Source organism: Orycteropus afer, unplaced genomic scaffold, assembly GCF_000298275.1.
Source record: "Orycteropus afer afer isolate SDZICR_OR568_19922 unplaced genomic scaffold, OryAfe1.0 scaffold00033, whole genome shotgun sequence".
NCBI classification, from domain to species: Eukaryota; Metazoa; Chordata; class Mammalia; order Tubulidentata; family Orycteropodidae; genus Orycteropus; species Orycteropus afer.
The window spans coordinates 1,963,291-1,980,589 of record NW_006921620.1 but is presented as its reverse complement, the minus strand read 5'-3'; the positions used below and the strand labels follow the sequence as shown (position 1 = coordinate 1,980,589).

The window sequence follows — 17,299 nt, the reverse complement described above, 5'->3', positions numbered from 1 at the left end:
AGATGTTTACCTGTGTTTTATTGACCATGCAAAGCCATTTAACTGTGTGGATAATAACAAATTATGGATAATGTGAAGAATGGGAATTCCTGAACACTTAATTGTGCTCTTGAGGAACCTGTACATAAACTAAGAAGCAATGGTAAGAACTGAACAGGGGACACTGCATGGTTTAAAATCAGGAAGGGTGTACATCAAGCTTGTATCCTTTCACCATGGTTATTCTATCTGTATGCTGAACAAATCATCTGAGAAGTTAGGCTATATGAGGAAGAACATGGCATCAGGATTGGAGGAAGACTTATTGACAACCTGCAATATGCAGATAACACAGTCTTGCTTGCTGAAAGTGAAGATGACTCAAAGCACTTGCTGATTAAGGTTAAATACTACAGCCTTCAGGGTGGATTGCACCTCAACATCAAGAAAACAAAAATCCTCACAACTAGACCATTAAGCAACATCATGATGGAGAAAAGATGGAAGAGATGGAAAAGATGGAAGAGAAAAGATTGAAGTTGTCAAGGGTTTCATTTTACTTGAATTCACAACGAATGCCCATGGAAGCAGCAGTCAAGTAGTCAAATAACATATTGTCTTAGGCAAATTTGCCGCAAAAGACTTCTTTAAAATGTTAAAAAACAAAGATGTCACTTTGAGGACTAAAGTGTGCCTGACCCCAGCCATGGTATCTTCAGTTACCTCATATGCATGTAAAAGCTGGACAGTGAATAAGGAATACTGAAGAAGAATTGATGCATTTGAACTATGGTGTTGGTGAAGAATATTGAATGAACAAATCTGTCCTGGAAGAATACAGCTGAAATGCTCCTTAGAATTGAGGATGGTGAGACTTCATCTCACGTACTTTATTTATTTATTTATTTTCACGACTATGGGGTTTATTAGGAAAGTAACAGGTTACAATTCAGGTTCAGGAATGCTCTCAGGATACAGTTCTTCGATCAGGGCAGTCTCCCCTCTGCTGTGCCCTCAGGTATGCCTCTCTGGCTCTTGGCCTCTTGGCCAGGCCCCTGGCCTGCTTGGGCAAGTATTACAAGGTTGTTTTAGCTCTGCCAATAGGTACACCTACGTGCATACCACTCCACCAGCAAGCCTCCTGCCCAAAGGCACTCAGCTTTCTTGCTCTGTGGGCCAGGTAAGCCTGCTGCTCTGCCTTGTGTCTCTGGGTTCCACTGTTGCCATCTCTCAGCTGGGCATCTCTCTGCAGCGTGCCTGGTATCTCTGCCAAGGAGGTGCAGCACCGGGATCTCAGGTCCAAGGATGTGCTTCACTTCACCTCCAGCTCTTCTCTCTTGATGCCAGTGACATCTTTCTCGCATACTTTGGACATGAGAAAAGTGGGATCAGTCCCTGGAAAGGGACATCATGCTTGGTAGAGGATCAGCCAAAAAGAGGAAGATCCTCAACAAGATGGATTGACATAGTAGCTGCCATAATGGGCTCAAACATCATAATAATTGTGAGGATGGTGTAGGACGGGGCAGTATTTTGTTCTGTTGTAGGGTCAGTATGAGTAAGAACTGACCCCATGGTACCTGTGGTAGTTGTGTGTCAACTTGGCTGGGCCAGGTTTTGAGTGGCTTGGAAGCTGGATGTAGTTATTCCCCATGATGAGACTGGTAATCAGCTGCATGGTGGAATCTATTGGAGCAGCTGAGTAGCTGCCTTAGGGATGTGATCTGCTTCTAGTATATAAGAAGCAGCTTTGAGGAAGGTCTCTAGGTTTTTGGCCTGCTTGGACCCTGCGTGTAGCTGAGTTTTCATTCAATACCTGCCATGTTGTCTGCCACTCTTTGGATTGTTCCTGGACTTGAACTAGTGGCCTGCCATGTTGTGTGATAATCTTGGAACTGTGCCATTTTACTTGTTGACCTTGGGCTTGTCAGCCTCAGCAACCAGCAGCTGCCTGAATGAAGAGACACCTCCAGCTCCAGTAGGCCTGGAGCAAGAGGCAGAGGTGAAGCCCAAGGTCAAAGGGTCTTCACCCAGCCCCTAGAGCTGGCACTTTGAGCTCAGACTTCTAGCTTCCTAAACAGAAAGACAGTAAATCCCTATTTGTTAAAACCACCCATTTGTGGTGTTTTCTGTTAGAGCAGCATGAAGTACCCAAAACAGCACCTAACAACAACAATAGTCTGAAAAATTTAACTCTTCATCATCTTTCCTTGAGAGAATAATAAATTTTCCCCCCAACACTTTAAAACTTTAAAAGGAGTTATATTTATAATGAATATAAATTATTTTGTCTTCACAATAATACTGCGGTATGGATCTATTTTAAGGTTAAGAGAGGTTTGATTTCATATTTAATGAAGGTAATTGCTTTTTCAAAATTAGGAACCCAAATCTTCTAATTTCAGATCCTTGGCTTATAACCAAGAGGCAGGCAGCTCATGCTGACTCATGTCTAGATGTGACCTTCACCTACCAATACAGTAGTTAGGACTCTGTATGAAATAAGAGGTTTTGAAAATTCTTGTTATGTTATTTCACTTTTATTAAAGACCTACATTAGTACCTTTTTTCACTAACTGAAAGAAATCCCAAAAGGATTTTCGCTTTTATGAAAAAAGGCAAAAAGTATTACTAACTTTCAGCATTTGTTTTGCAGCAAGCCAAGAGGCAGGGCCTACCCTGAGCAGTTAGAGTGGTGCTGCCAAGCTCCTTCCCCGGGAACCATACTCAGCATCTTAGCATCAAGCCACCATAGCTTTGAACTGTGTAAACACTATATATTAGTGTTGTTTTAGGTATTATGTGTTATTTGGTATGATTTAGTAGGTTGTCTTTTGGGTCTAGGAACAATCAAAAGTTTTTCCCATCTAAATTATTTTGCTTCTTTACTTTATGCTGTTTTAACTTATGATAGATTTCACAGGAATGTTTTACTTTCAGATAGTGGGGAAAACCTGTACCTAAGAACTGTCATTATCTCCCTAATCCATTTAGTTAATCCTAGTAGAATTTTCTTATAAAATAATTACTGTTGAGAAAACTCAAGGACTTTACAATGAAACTTACTAAATATGTGGATTGTTAGCAAATTTGGTTAATAAATTCTGAAAATTTTAAGAAAACTGTATTTTACTAAATTCATGGAATTACTAGATTCTAGGTTCAAATGGAATCTTGGTCATCTTGTCTAGATTATATGTGGGTCAGTACTATTTTTGTGTTTTTTTTTTTTGTAAAATATCTCTGACAAGTGATCATCCAGCCAATCCAAACAATTCAGAAGATTGGGAAGGAGTGAAAAACACAAGAAAACTTATCGTGCTGACAGATTTTGTCTGTTTTTTAACAGAGAAGTTTGGGTTCAATACATCCTGCCCAGGGATCCAGCCTTGCCCAAGCTGTTTGTTGCTTCTCCCACCCCTGACCTCCTCTTTCCTTCCCACACACCCTGAACATACCTCAGTCATGGTGTTGTATGATAACCATCTTTCCATGTGTCTGTCTCTCCTCTGGACTGTGAGCCAGTTGAGACTACATTGTGCTCATCTTCCTATTGCCAATGATTGGCATAGTGCCTGGCACATAGCAGGCACTTAACTAATGTTTGAATAAATGATAAAAAGCTTAGGAAGCACACATTATTATCTGAAGCTAGCTTAGTGTGTGGTTTAGCTTTGGCTGCCTTGGGTCTGAAGCCACGAGGATTGATGCGACCTTTCAGCCTTCTAATATAAACTGAGTTCCTTAGTACCACAGGAAGGTCTTTTCCACATGAAATTGGAAACTCAAGACTTGATCTGGCCCATCTCATAGGAAAGTTTAAATCACATTTTAAACAAAGAACAATTTGTCATATTCTGGATTACGTTTCTTGTTCTGCCTTAGCATTTTGGAACATAGTGAGGAATTTCAGTTACTTCTGCATGATCCTGGTCATCTTGCAATATTTAAATTTATCATCAAAGTCTGAATATTCTATAATACAATTTCTCCATGCCTCCTAACTTCTACTTTTCCTATTTTGGCTCTGCTTTGCTGTTTACAGGTGGTATTTTCAAAGGATGAATCAGAACTGGTAGTTTTGCTGAAAATGAGAAGTTGAAGACCAGTACCTGTTAACTTAGTAGAGATTTGGAACTTGCCTGAATTATCAAATAAAGCTTAAATGATATGATCTTGGTATCTTTTAGACCATATATACTTAGATCAGAATTAGAAAACTCTTTAGAGATATATCATGGAAGAATAGTTTGGACCTTAGATAATTTGGTCCTTCTCCATTTGCATGGGAAACTAAGCATTCCAATACCTGCAAACTCTTTAAGTACAGGTACTTCAGCTTTCATTCAGCATCTCAATCTAATAAATACTCATCGAGGGCCTTCCGTGTCAATGCATTGAGTGGTTCGGAGATTAGAAGCTCAATTCTATTTTAAAGTAAAAAGATGAGAATATATATAGAAATAATAGTTAAGATGCAATTAGTATTTACAAATGTTAAGGCAGAACCTCGTATTTCCTAGTGTCAAATAGGGGAAACGATTTTAATTATTCACTTGGAAGTCAATTGATATCTTTTCTTTTTATACCTGCTTGCCCTGTCTGCCACACACAAATTCCTTGTAACATGAACTGATATAACAGAATTTGAATTTGCTGATTGTGGGTATAGTCTTGACAAGATTGTTGTTGAGTTGATTTTGACTCCTGGTGACCCTGTGACTGAGTAGAAAGTGCCCTAGTGTTTTCTGTGACAGTCTCTGTAGGGGCAGATTGCCAGGTCTTTTTCCTGTGGAGCCTCTGGGTGAGTTTGAGCCATTGACCTTTCAATTGGCAGATGAGCACTTACCTGTTGCGCTACCAAGGCTCCTTTGACAAGATTATAGTGTCTTTATTACTGGCAAATGAATGACTGATCTAGTATTAGTTATATAACTTGGTCATCAAATGGTTTCTGTTAAGATTTTCCCTTATTTCATTCTGAGATAAAAATCCATTTCTATTCCTTTCTGTGGCACTCAATTTTGATTTACTTGTACACACTTCTCCACAGAATCATTCCTGATCTGAATAAGGGACATTGTTTTAACTAACTACAATTGAGGACTTTTAATTCTTTTTCTTTTTCTTTAACTTTTGTTGTTCCTTTTCCTCCTCCTCTCTCCCCTTTCTTCAGGTTATTAATAAATATTTAAATGATTTTTAAGGGTATAGAGCAACTCTGTTGTTAACTGCTGTTGAATTGGCCTCCAAATGTTCCCCATGCACCAGGGAATGAAACACTGCTTGGTCCTGGGCCATCTCCATAATTGGTTGCAGATCAGATGATTGTGATCCATATGGTTTGCATTGGCTGATTTTCAGAAGTAAATCACCGGACCTTTATTCCTAGTCTTAGTCTGGGACCTCCACTAAAATTCGTCCAACATCATAGCAACATACAAGCCTGCATTGACAGACAGGTGGTGGTTGTGCATAAGGTGTATTGGCTAGGAATCAAACCAGGGTCTCCCATACAGAATGTACCAGGAGAGACAGACACCGGTAATTACAGTGCTACGTGGAGGTAGAAACTTGAGCACAGAGCAAAAGTTATAGCTGTGCTTGTGGGGTTGGGAGAGTTTTCACTGAAACTGCATTTTTAGCTGGATTTTTCTTCCTTGCAGAATATGGCAGGAGAGCACTCGCAGGAGAGCACTCCAGACCAGAGTCAGGAAGGATACAGTGTGCTAGTGAAGAGCACACTACCATATTCAGATGCCATAGTGTTGAATACTGAAGGACAGTAGTAAAGGGTCTGTCACTTGTCCTCAGACTCGCTATTATCAGGCCTGTGATGGTTCCAGCAGTGTTCTTCTCTACATCCACCCACACATACCCATAGCCAGCATCTCCCCCTTTCCTTTGCTTTTCTTTCCCATAGTGGCTGAGCTGTCGGCTACTCTGGGAAGGAAGGGATAGGGTCTCTGAAATCCCCTTGCAGCTCTCCCAGGACCCCTTTAGAGGGTCATGACCTGTAATTTCAGAAAAACTCTTCTGTGTACATGAGCCTTTGCCCCTCAACCCCAACCCAAATTTAGTTCCGAGTATTTTTCCAGGGCATTCAAAACAGGGGGCAGAGAGAGCCAGAATTCTTTCTGTATCAAATTTCAGGCTTGCATTTTAGTTATTTTTTTGTTTTAAGGTCATATTAGATGATTGTTGGAGGATCACAGAAAATCCTGAACCATGTTCTTATAGGGTATGAGGTTTGGGGGGAAAGAGTTGAGGGATCAGTTTCCACATTGACTGTGTCCCTTTCAGCACCTTAAGTGGTTTCTAGATAAAATCTCTGGGGATGAACTTGGTATCAGCTGACATTCTAGTTGCTATCCAGTCATTTCTGACCCCATGTGTTTCAGAATAGAACTGCTCTCCATAGAGTTTTCTGTGACTGTGACCTTTCAGAAGTAGTTTGATAGCTTTCTTTGAAAGCATCTGAACTGCCAACTTTTTTTTGTCTGTAGAGAAGAGCTTAACAGTTTGCACCAGCCAAAGACTCCTGTGAGTTGTCACAGTGGTGGAAATCTTTGACCTTAATGGTGCTCTACACCAAGGAGAATGGTCAGTTGATTTACCAGGGTGATAGATGTTCCTCTAGAAATTCAGAGAAATATAAAATAATAAATCTTTTAAAGCTCCAAATCTATCTTTCCAAAACTATTTTAAGGAAATCATTTTATACCGAGTCCCAAACTGTGAAAGATGTTGGTAGGTGCTGTCAAGTCAGCTCTGACTCATAGCGACCCTATGTACAACAGAATGAAACACTGCCTGGTCCTGCGCCAGCCTCACAATCCTTGCTATACCTGAGCCCGTTGTTGCAGCCACTGTGTCAGTCCATCTCATTGAGGGCCTTGCCCTTTTTCACTGACCCTCCACTTTACTAAACATGATATCCTTCTCCAGGGAATGGTCCCTTCTGACAACATGACCAAAGTAGGTGAGATGCAGTCAAGCCATTGTCGCTTCCAAGGAGCATTCTGGCTGTACTTCTTCCAGGACAGATTTGCTCGTTTTTCTGGCAGTCCATGGTACTTTCAGTGTTCTTTACTAGCACCACCATCAGAAGCATCAACTCTTCTTTGGTCTTCTACATGCGTGGACCATTGTCCAGCTTTCATATGCATTTGAGGAGATTGAAAATACCATAGCTTGGGTTAGGTATGCCTTAGTCTTCATAGAGACATCTTTGCTCTTCAGCACCTGAAAGAGGTCTTTTGCAGCAGATTTGTCCAGTACAGTACATTGTCTGATGTCTTGACTGCTGCTTCCATTGGTGTTATTGTGGAAGCAAATAATATGAAATCACTGCTATTCATAAGGTTTTCAGGTTTTTTCACTGGCCAAATCTCTGAGAAGTGGATGACCCTTTCCTTCTTCTGAGTCTATCTTTGTCTGGGAGCTCCACTGAAACCTGTCCCTGCTGGTATTTGAAATATTGGTGGCATAGCCTCCAGCCTCACAGCAACATGCAAGCCACCACAGTATAACCAACTGACAGACAAATGGTGGTGTGAAAGATATACAGTGGTAAATAAAATGTCAGCTGTAAGGGTTCCTCAGACTGGCCACCAAAGTGCACTTTAAAAAACTACAGCAGCAACTCGCTGCTATTGTTCCTTACCCCCAGTAATTGGTTGCAGAGTTCAGATCCATCTGTGGTCAGATGTGAACTCCTAAAAGTAATTCTGCCCAAATGTCAATGAGATTTGAGTTCAGCTGTGGGACCCTAGTGTTCTGAATTAAGTTCCTGTCTCACTGTTGGTCTGCATTTAGTACAGGTGCTGGGAGACCCAAGTTCAGGATATTGCCAAGTGAATGTCTCCTTACCTTTGAAGAGGGCACAGATGATGGCTGCATATAGATCAGGATGTGATTTATCACTGGGTTATAGACACACTGTTGGAGTTCTTTCTTTATTTATCTTAGTATAAACTGATTGCGGAATCATTCATTTCAGAACATTATTTCGTCTGGTTTAGATAATCGGAATCTCTCTGGTAGTGTTTTGGATGACTTCATTGTTTCTTGGGTCCATAGGGGCTGTTACAAGAATCAGAAATGTTGAAATAGAACCTCAGCAACACGTTAGCAACATCGGATAACTATTAGACTTATGTCACTTGTTCCGCTCACTTTGCTTTTGTTTGCTTTAACAAATCCCAGAAGTAGGGGTTCTAATAATTAGATATCTTCTGAAATCTCTGTGTTGAAATGTCTTGTATCTATACAGTGAGTCCTAGAAAATTCAAAACAAGAGTCACATGGCATCTTTCCATAAAGAGAGAAGGGTTTTTCCCATCTTCCTGTAAGAAAGTACATAAATCTTTTTCATAAAGTGATTTACAGAGTTTGAGATAATATATTGTTTTTGCTTATCAAAGATAGTCCTTGAAGAACTAAGAAGCCTTCACCATAACAAGGTCCAGAGAAAATCATCCTTGTTACTTCTTGTGATGATGTGGACAAGGACATACTTCCTAATGGGAGATGGGAGGATTGCCTTCCACTCAGAGTCTTTACGCTTCTTAGAGTTGGCCATAGTTTATCTTACTTTAGTCAAAATGCCTTTGGTCAAAATTGGATTCAGATTCCCTAGTAAAGCACTCATAAAAGATTTACTTTGGATTTCTTTACAGAATAGGAGAAATACATCCATTACATCTAGTATGGGGACATTGGTGGTTCAGTGGTAGAATTCTCGCCTTCCATGCAGGAAACCTAAGTGTGATTCCCAGACAGTGCATCTCATGTGTAGCCATCACCCATCTGTCGGTGGAGCTTGTGTGTTGCTATGATGCAACATGTTTCAGTAGAGCTTTCAATCTAACATGCACTAGGAGGAAAAGCTTGGTGATCTGCTTCTGAAAATCAGCCATCAAAAGCATTATGGATGATACAGTCCAATCTGCAACTGATCACTAGAATGGCTCAGGACAATGTTTTGTTGCATGTAGTCTCCATGAGTTGTGGGTGATGGCTGCTAACAACACAGCGTGGTTATTAATTATGAAGCCCATGGATTATGCTATGATATTAATTTTTATTTGTACATTTGGTTAGGATTGAGGGTAAGATCTTTAAACCATTGTTTGGATTTCTAGACTGAATATTGGTCAATACCATTTTACCATTTCTTCATAGGCTGTTTCTTAGGTGGAATTTGTCTTAGCTCTGATCTTTAGACCATAATCACTGGACAAACTAACCATGAAAAGCTTCAGCAGGATGTTCTTATCTTTGTAACTATAGTCTATTGTGAGCTATAATTGGTCCTAAAAGGATTTTCTTTTTCTTTTCTTTCTCTCCCTGTTTTCTTTGGTCTGAGAGAAATTAAGCAACTTAACCAGTAATCCGTTAAAAGACATGTTCTCCCCACATGTCTGGGGGCTTTTATACCTTCATGCTTTTATTAGTTATTTTTGGTTATCCTCTGTCTTCCCTTTGGCAAGATTTATTCAACTGGAGGAAGAATAGAAGAGACAGGTTGCTGAGGGATTAGGTGAGCAGGTGCTTGGGGGACTCGTTGTCCCTGCCAAATGAACTTAAGAAGTATTGAGTATTTTATTTTAGTATTTTTTTCAAATTTCCCAATCATAGTGTGAATTCTTCTTGGCCAAATAGTCGTTGGGACTTTGCCTGGGGCCTGTGTGCCAGAGTTGGAGATACATCTTGGCCAGACACTGCCACATATTGAAGAGGGAGCTGTTTCCAGGAAAGCTCAGAGAGCTGTGGCTCCTAGAATCCTTTTCTTCATTATATGAGCCAGGCCTCGACACTTCTGACCATCTGGAAAATGTTGGACATGAGCACCAATATCTGTCTCGTATACATGTTTTTCATTTTATTTCTAAGGTTTTTTTTTTTTAGTTCTTATTCATTTGAGGTATATATTAATGTAGTATTTTACAGTGCACACTTTGACCCAAACATACAATTCTTTTTGGAGCTTGTAGAGACTCAAAAGAAATAGTTCATCACAGTTTCAGTTTTGCTCATTTTTTTTTTTAAATTTTTTCTGAATTAGCTAAATTATTTTATGCTTTTCATATTTACAGCCTTTTTTAAAAAAGCTTTTTAGGTAATACATATGTTTATAAATTTGCTGTGATATATCAATCAGTTTGTTTTATTCTCTACATATTACTAACATATATATATATTAAGCATAGTATAAGTAAAGCAGGTCTTTGCCCTACTGACTGGCAATTTTTTAAATTAAGACAAAATAACAATTAATAAACAAGATGTTAATAGTGTACCTTGCTGATAGCATAAAATACGTTTGCAGCACTGACAAGTTGAGAAATAAAAACATTAATTAGTGCTTACAGTTTGACACATATGCTAAGGCATAGGTTTTGAAAGATAAATAAGAAGACTCATTGTCTTATTTATCAATGACCTGAGAGTACATTATAATAATTGACTTTGGTATCATAGGAAGTACTTACCAAATACGTAGAAATATTGAAATCAGTGTGGAGTAGCAGCCATTGGGAAGATGTAAAGCAGTCCACCTTTTCATGCCCTATCCCTATGTAGACTCAGATCATGGACCTAGACCATTTCCTTCTCATAAAGACTATGGCTGAGATGCACTGTTATCCTCAGCATATCACTCAACTTATATTTTTCCCACTAAAGTATGTTCTGTTCTTTCCTTCTATTATCACTTAGTGGTGATCTTTGGATCTAATTATGGAATTCTTGGTTCTTTCCTCAGCCCTTTGTATTGAAAGCCAATGTAAGGTATTCTTATATGAAAGTATCTGCTCACTCAGTTTGCTAGTCTGATAGAGCCAGGTGAGACCCCTGAAATTATGGCCCCTAGTACCCTTCAGGTCTGGAACTGAACTCACTGTTATGGCTTCCAGCCAAACAATATGGGGTGAACATTTAAATCAGGTAGATACACTCCTTGGAGCAATCAGTTGTGGGAGAACAGAAGGGCAATGTTTGCACAGGGAGACAGCTGGAGGGTGGGGCAGGGGTGCATGGGGTGCATGGGAGGGAAGGACACAGGGAAGAGGTAACTGTGAGGAGGAAGTGGGAAGAGAGTTGTTACTTTGTGGGGAATTGCAGTCAATGTCATGAGACAAAATGTGTATGAACTGCTGCTGTATGGAAAATGAATTTGCTCTGTAAACTTTCACCTAAATCACAATAAAAATTAAAAACAAAACTATATGCTCAGTAGTTCTTGATACACTCTTGCTGTTTTGTGTTCATGTTGACCAACCTTGGATCATGTGCTCCTGGGGGACATTGTTGAGACCTTTTTGTGCAGCTCTCCTCACTGGTGCTTTTTATGAGGGAGCTCTGGTAGCATAGTGCCTCAGGCACTTGACTGCTAACCAGAAGGCTGGCGGTTCAAACCCACCAGCCACTCCTCAGAAGGAAGATGGGGCAATCTACTTCCGTAGTGATACTGCCTCAGAAACCCAAGGAGGGATCACTGTGAGTCGGGTCTGACTTGATGGCACATAACAACAACAACAACAACAGTGATGATGATGGTGACCTACAGTTGTCCTTGGTCCACCATCACAACTGGCTGTCCAGGCTAATGGTATTTTTCTTTCTTTCTCTCTCTCTATTTTTTTTTTTTTTTGTAACTGGGACTCTGTACAATCAGTTTTTGTTCTTTGTGTTTTTTGTGCTTCATTTCTTTGGAAAACCCCTTCAAGCTAAGAGCTGGGATGATGAAAGCACTGGCAGCTTCTCTTGGCAGCCCCTTTTCCTTAGCTTTAGGCACTCTCCTTTGGCAGAACTCTCTTAACTTTATAGAAGTCGGAGCTTACCTGGAACAGAAGAAAGTTATTCCTCTAGTTCTCCAGAGGGATTACCAGTTCCTAGGGCTTCTCTTCTCCAAGTTTAGCTTAGTCATTGGACTTGATGGATAAGGCAGTCCTGAGGGAAAAACAGAAAACACAATTGTGGTTGAGTCGATTTCAACTCATGGTGACTCATGTTTCTCAAAGTAGAACTGTGCCCCAGAAGGTTTCCAATGGCAGATTTTTTTTTAAAGTAAATCACCAGACCTTTCTTCTGAGGTACCTCTGAGTAGACTTAAGCCTCTGACTTTTCAGTTAGCAGCCAAGCATGTTAACTCATTCTGCTTTTTCCAATTTTGAAAAAAATGTGTTCCATTTATTTCTGGTCTGCTATTACTAGGCTAGTTTTGGTTGTGATCTGAGTTGAACTATATGAAATAGTCATTTTTTTGGTAAAAGATGGTCAAATGTTGGCAGTTGTATATAACTCACACTAATATGGCTTATTCATAGACTTGGAACTAGCTTATAGATTGTTTCTCTTAAAGGTGAATTGTGAAAAAGTAGTCCATATGCTGTCCTGAGCAAATGTAATAGAATACCAGTGCTAAGATAGCTCTCCTCTTTGTTTTGCTTGCTAGGTCACTCTGCACCTGAATCCCATTTCCTCAGTCCACATTCACTACAAGCCTGTTGTGTTCCTGCTCAACTCCCCACAGCCCCTGGTCTGGCATTTGAAAGCAGAGAGACTTGCTGCTGGGATCTCCAGACTTTTCTTGGTAAGTGTCTTAAACAGTCCTAGACGGAATCTGAGCACAAGGATACAACTATTCTAGAACTTTGCAAGGCCTTATTTCATTAAAATAATATCGGGGTCCAAAAAGTGTTAAATTTGGTGTATGCTCTTAGAGATAGTTGGATGGCTTAGAAAAGCATTCACAGAAAACAAAGCACCCACATTCTTCTGTGGATGAAGAGTCAGATCTAGTTTGCACATTTGAGCAGGACACTCATACTCTGTGTGGCCTGAGCTTTGGTTTTAGCTCTGAGATCCCTTTGTGGCATCAGGAGCAATGTAAATATTGCAAATAGCCACTAGGTGTGTGGTCTCTGGCCACAGAATAAATACACACAAATCTGTTCTATTTGTATATAACATGGGCTTAATATCTGATATGAGGATCTGTTTGTTGAAAAAGTGACATAGTGAGCTCCAAAATGAAATCATTTGTATTTTATTAAAAAGCTGGAACCCAGCTCTTATGGAAAGATCCAAATATTACCTACTATTTGTAAATCATGTCCTTTTGAGTTTGCCAGAACATTCAAGTTTGCTAGTTGTGGAGAAATAGATGGGTTGTTTGGATGGAATTTTTTGAGTATGATATCATGTCTGATGATGAGCAACACTGCAAGTTTGTAGTGATAACTCACATTGTCTTGCGAGAGCTGCATGCTAATGTCCTTAACTGAAAGCCTTGAGCTTTTAAACCTCACTTGCCTATAAACATTCCAGACTAGTAGAGGCCTCAGTTAATAGTCTTTCCCCTGTATAATGAATAAATTTTACCCAACTAGTGACTTTTAATCTAGATCTATATATTCTTATTTATATCTGAAGAGTATTTTATTACTAACAATTCAAATGTGCCCATTGGATAAAATAAGAATCTGTAGTCAATGCTGATAATAAGTAGAGAAATAAATGAAAGGGAAAACTCTTCCTTATAGTAGAATGCCAGTTAATAAATATGTAGAAAGAATGATGGAGTTAGAGAATCATCATTGTGCCCATCTTGGTAAAAGTAGATAAGCAAGAATCATCAGGGGATGTTGAATCTAGCAGGGGTGGAAGGAGTTTGAGAAACAGTATATTTACATGATCTCAAAGTATCTTTCCACAAATTATTTATTAATTATAAAAGGAAATATAGTAAGTATATACAGTAGAGATACCCAACAAAACTTTAACCAAGGTTCCGAAATTCACATCACCAATATGGGGCAGATGGACATTGTGTGCCGGCAGATGAGAGATATCCTGAAAAAGAATATAGTATCACTCATATTCTACCAGAAATGCACATTACCTGAATATAATCATAAAGAAACGTCAGACAAAACCAAATAAAGTAACATTCTAGGAGCTCTGGTGGCATAGTGCCTAAGGCATTTGACTGCTAACTAGAAGGCTGGTGGTTCAAACCCACCAGCCACTCCTTGGAAGGAAGATTGGGCAATCTACTTCCATGGAGATACCACCTCAGAAACCCAAGAAGGGGTCGCTGTGAGTTGGATCTGACTCAATGGCAGTGAGTTTGGTTTATGCTCTTCGAAAATGTCAGTGACAAAAGACAAAGAAAGGCTGATGAACCATTCTAGCTTCATGGAGACACAAAAGACACATTGATTCTCATCTGGATCTTATTGGGGAGGGATGGGGAAGGCAGTTGCTAAAAAGAACTTTATGGGGACAAGAAGCAAAAATGGAATTTAGACTATAGATTGAAGTATTATATCAGTGTTATATTTCTTGAATTTTATAATTGTACTGTTATATAAGAGAGTATCCTTATTCTTAGGAAACACTTAATACCCTTAACTATTAAGGGGTAAAGGGCCAAGTAGCTCATACACACAGACACACACACACACACGTATGTATGAAGATACTTCCATAGAGATACTGCCTTGGAAACCTGAGGTAGGGTCTCTATGAGTCAGCAATGACTTGACGGCAGTGAGTTTATATGTATTTATGAATATATAAACAGGATAATAAAGCAAATGTGGCAAGATGTTAAAAACTGGTGAATCTAGTTAAAGAATATTTGGCGTTCTTTGTACTATACTTACAACTTTGCTGTAAATTTGAATTAATTTCAAAGCAAAACATTTAAAACTCAAAGGTATATTTTACAAGGCAGGAGTTACTGATAATTTAAGTTGCAGATCTTTCTGAGGATTGAAACTCTATTTCTAAATTAAAAAGGGCAATTTTGATTATTATTTAGTTGCTCTTATCACTATTACTAGTACATTTATTAGCACTTAGTATATTCCAGGTATTGCACCAAGTGCTATAATACTTTTTCTCATTTAATTCTCATGATAACCTTATGACAATGGGGATATATACTCCATTTTCCAGATAAAGAACTAAGACAGAGAGAGGTTAAGTAGTGGCCCAAATCACATGACTAATTACTGGCAGTACCAGAACTCAAGCCCAGATCAGACTTTCTCTGAAGCTTTTCTGCTAAATCACCTCTCATCATACTGGTAATCATTGCCAGTCTTCTGTAATTGAAAGTATTTGTGACAGTAAGATGAATGAATGGTCATGATCATGAAGTCATATGTACATTTAGCCCTTATATTATAAAGCTGCAAAATACAATACTGTAAGTACTAGATAATATGTGGCTGTTTACATTTAAATTAATTAAAATAAAAAATTCAGTTCCTCAGCCACACTAGCCATATTTCAGATGCTCAGTAGCCACATAAAGCTAGTGGCTACCACTGGACAGCTCTGCAGCTTTGCCTACCCTGGTTTGAACCCTACCCAGTTACATAACTTAATGCTTGTGCAGTGTTGAGAAAGTTACTTAATTTTTCTAAGTCTGACTTTCTTTGATTTTAATATGGAATAATAATAGTTCCTATGCCATAGAGTTGTTATCATCATTAAATGAGATTACACATAAAATGTTTAGCATAGTGCCTGTTACTAATAAGTTCACAGATACTACCTGCTATTGTTTTTTCTAGGAGAGCTCTGGTAGCATAATGCCTAAGGCATTTGAACTGCTAACCAGAAGTCTGGCAGTTCAAACCTACCAGCCACTCCTCAGAAGGAAGGTTGGGCAATCTACTTCCATAGTGATACCGCCTTGGAAACCCAAGGAGGGGTCACTATGAGTCGGGTCCAACTCCATGGCACATAACAACAACAACGACATTGTTTTTGCTATTTATTTCTATTTATTTTTAGTCATAGTAAAGAGTGCTTTGGAAGGATGTTAAACTTACTTTTTAATGATAAAATATCTAGCTTGTCTTCCCCAAGTTGAAAGGAGTTCCTATTTCTCTGGTCTGTGGGTCCAGATGAAAAGTATGGGCCACATATATCATGGTTGTATGTCATTTTCTGGGTTATTTCTTTAAATTGCCATACTATGGGGCTTTAAGAAGTATCTTACTCCTAGTTAATATTTCTTTGCTTTAATTTTGTGTAAGATCTTTAAGAATGGCTTCTTAATTGTGCCTTTTAAGATATACTAACAACAAAAAAAAGAGACAGTTTTAGTAAATAATTTAACATCAACCCTATCTGAAGTTAATCCCATATAAAAGATCAAGGAATGAATCTAAATTTATCAACGTTGGGGTGGAGAACAGAATTGGGAGAAGTTAATGGTTTAATTCCAAGACACCTGAACTCTGCTTTGTTGCCCACAGTCTTCCTTTAGAGAAATGGTTTTCTCCCATCTGCACATTCCTTCATGGCCTGGAAGAGATGATGCAACATCTGTTGTTTATTCAGGTTCCTCAGATCAGCAGACAACAAGTGACACAAGTTCTCTCTCAAGCTCAACAGCTCTAGTAGAGAGTACACTAAGTGAGGAAGGGACAACAAGCTGTAACCTTCCTCTTTGTAACCTGAAATGAGTTTTGGTATCTGTTCCTCCACTTGACAGCCGTTGCAGCAGAAGGACCAAAAATTTCCTGGTGGTTGGGAAACCAGTGGTGTGTTCTGTTTATCCTTTCACCACAGCCAATAGTTAAAGTTTGGAGATAGAACCAAAAAACGAAACCAATTGCCATTGAGTCAGTTCTGACTCATGGTGACCCCATGTGTGTCAGAGTAGAATTGTGCTCCATAGGGTTTTCAGTGGCTGATTCATAGAAGTAGGCCTTTCTTCTGAGACTCGAACCACCAATCTTTCAGTTAACAGTTGAGTGTATTAACCATTTACACCACCCAGGACTTCCAGAGTTGATTAGTGACGTTGGTGTTTTTGTTATGTGCCATCGAGTTGGACCCGACTCATAGTGACCCCTCCTTGGGTTTCCAAGGCGGTATCACTATGGAAGTAGACTGCCCAACCTTCCTTTCGAGGAGTGGCTGGTGGGTTTGAACCACAGCCTTCTGGTTAGCAGTTAAGTGCCTTAGGCACTGCATTACCAGAGCTCCTATTAGTGATAAGATAACTAAATTATTGTGTGTAAAGTATTTCATCCAAACATTTTAAGAGGCCCATGGAATCTTTAGGAATTGAGGCTTAGGCGTTCCCATCACTGTGTTCCCCAAATTTCTTAGAGGAGCTGAGGATAAATAATGGGTCCTTTGACTCCCACTCAGTCCAAATGTGCTGGTGCCCACTGTCCTTGCTTTCTCTGGGATATGCTGTTAAAGATTTGCATTACTACCTTAAGGCTGTCTTTACTTTCTTGATAAAGTCATAATACTTTAACAGTTTTTTTTTTTTTTTTTT

The 17,299-nt window shown here is 39.3% G+C and overlaps 1 protein-coding gene across 1 annotated transcript in view; it reads left to right on the top strand.

Annotated features, from left to right (window-relative positions):
• The window catches only part of TGFBR3 (transforming growth factor beta receptor 3), a 190,835-nt gene that overhangs the window by 70,366 nt on the left and 103,170 nt on the right, over window positions 1-17,299 (top strand). The window contains exon 4 of the mRNA XM_042780300.1: window positions 12,440-12,577. Within this exon, the coding sequence (XP_042636234.1) occupies window positions 12,440-12,577 (138 nt within the window). The remainder of the gene's footprint in view (window positions 1-12,439; window positions 12,578-17,299) is intronic.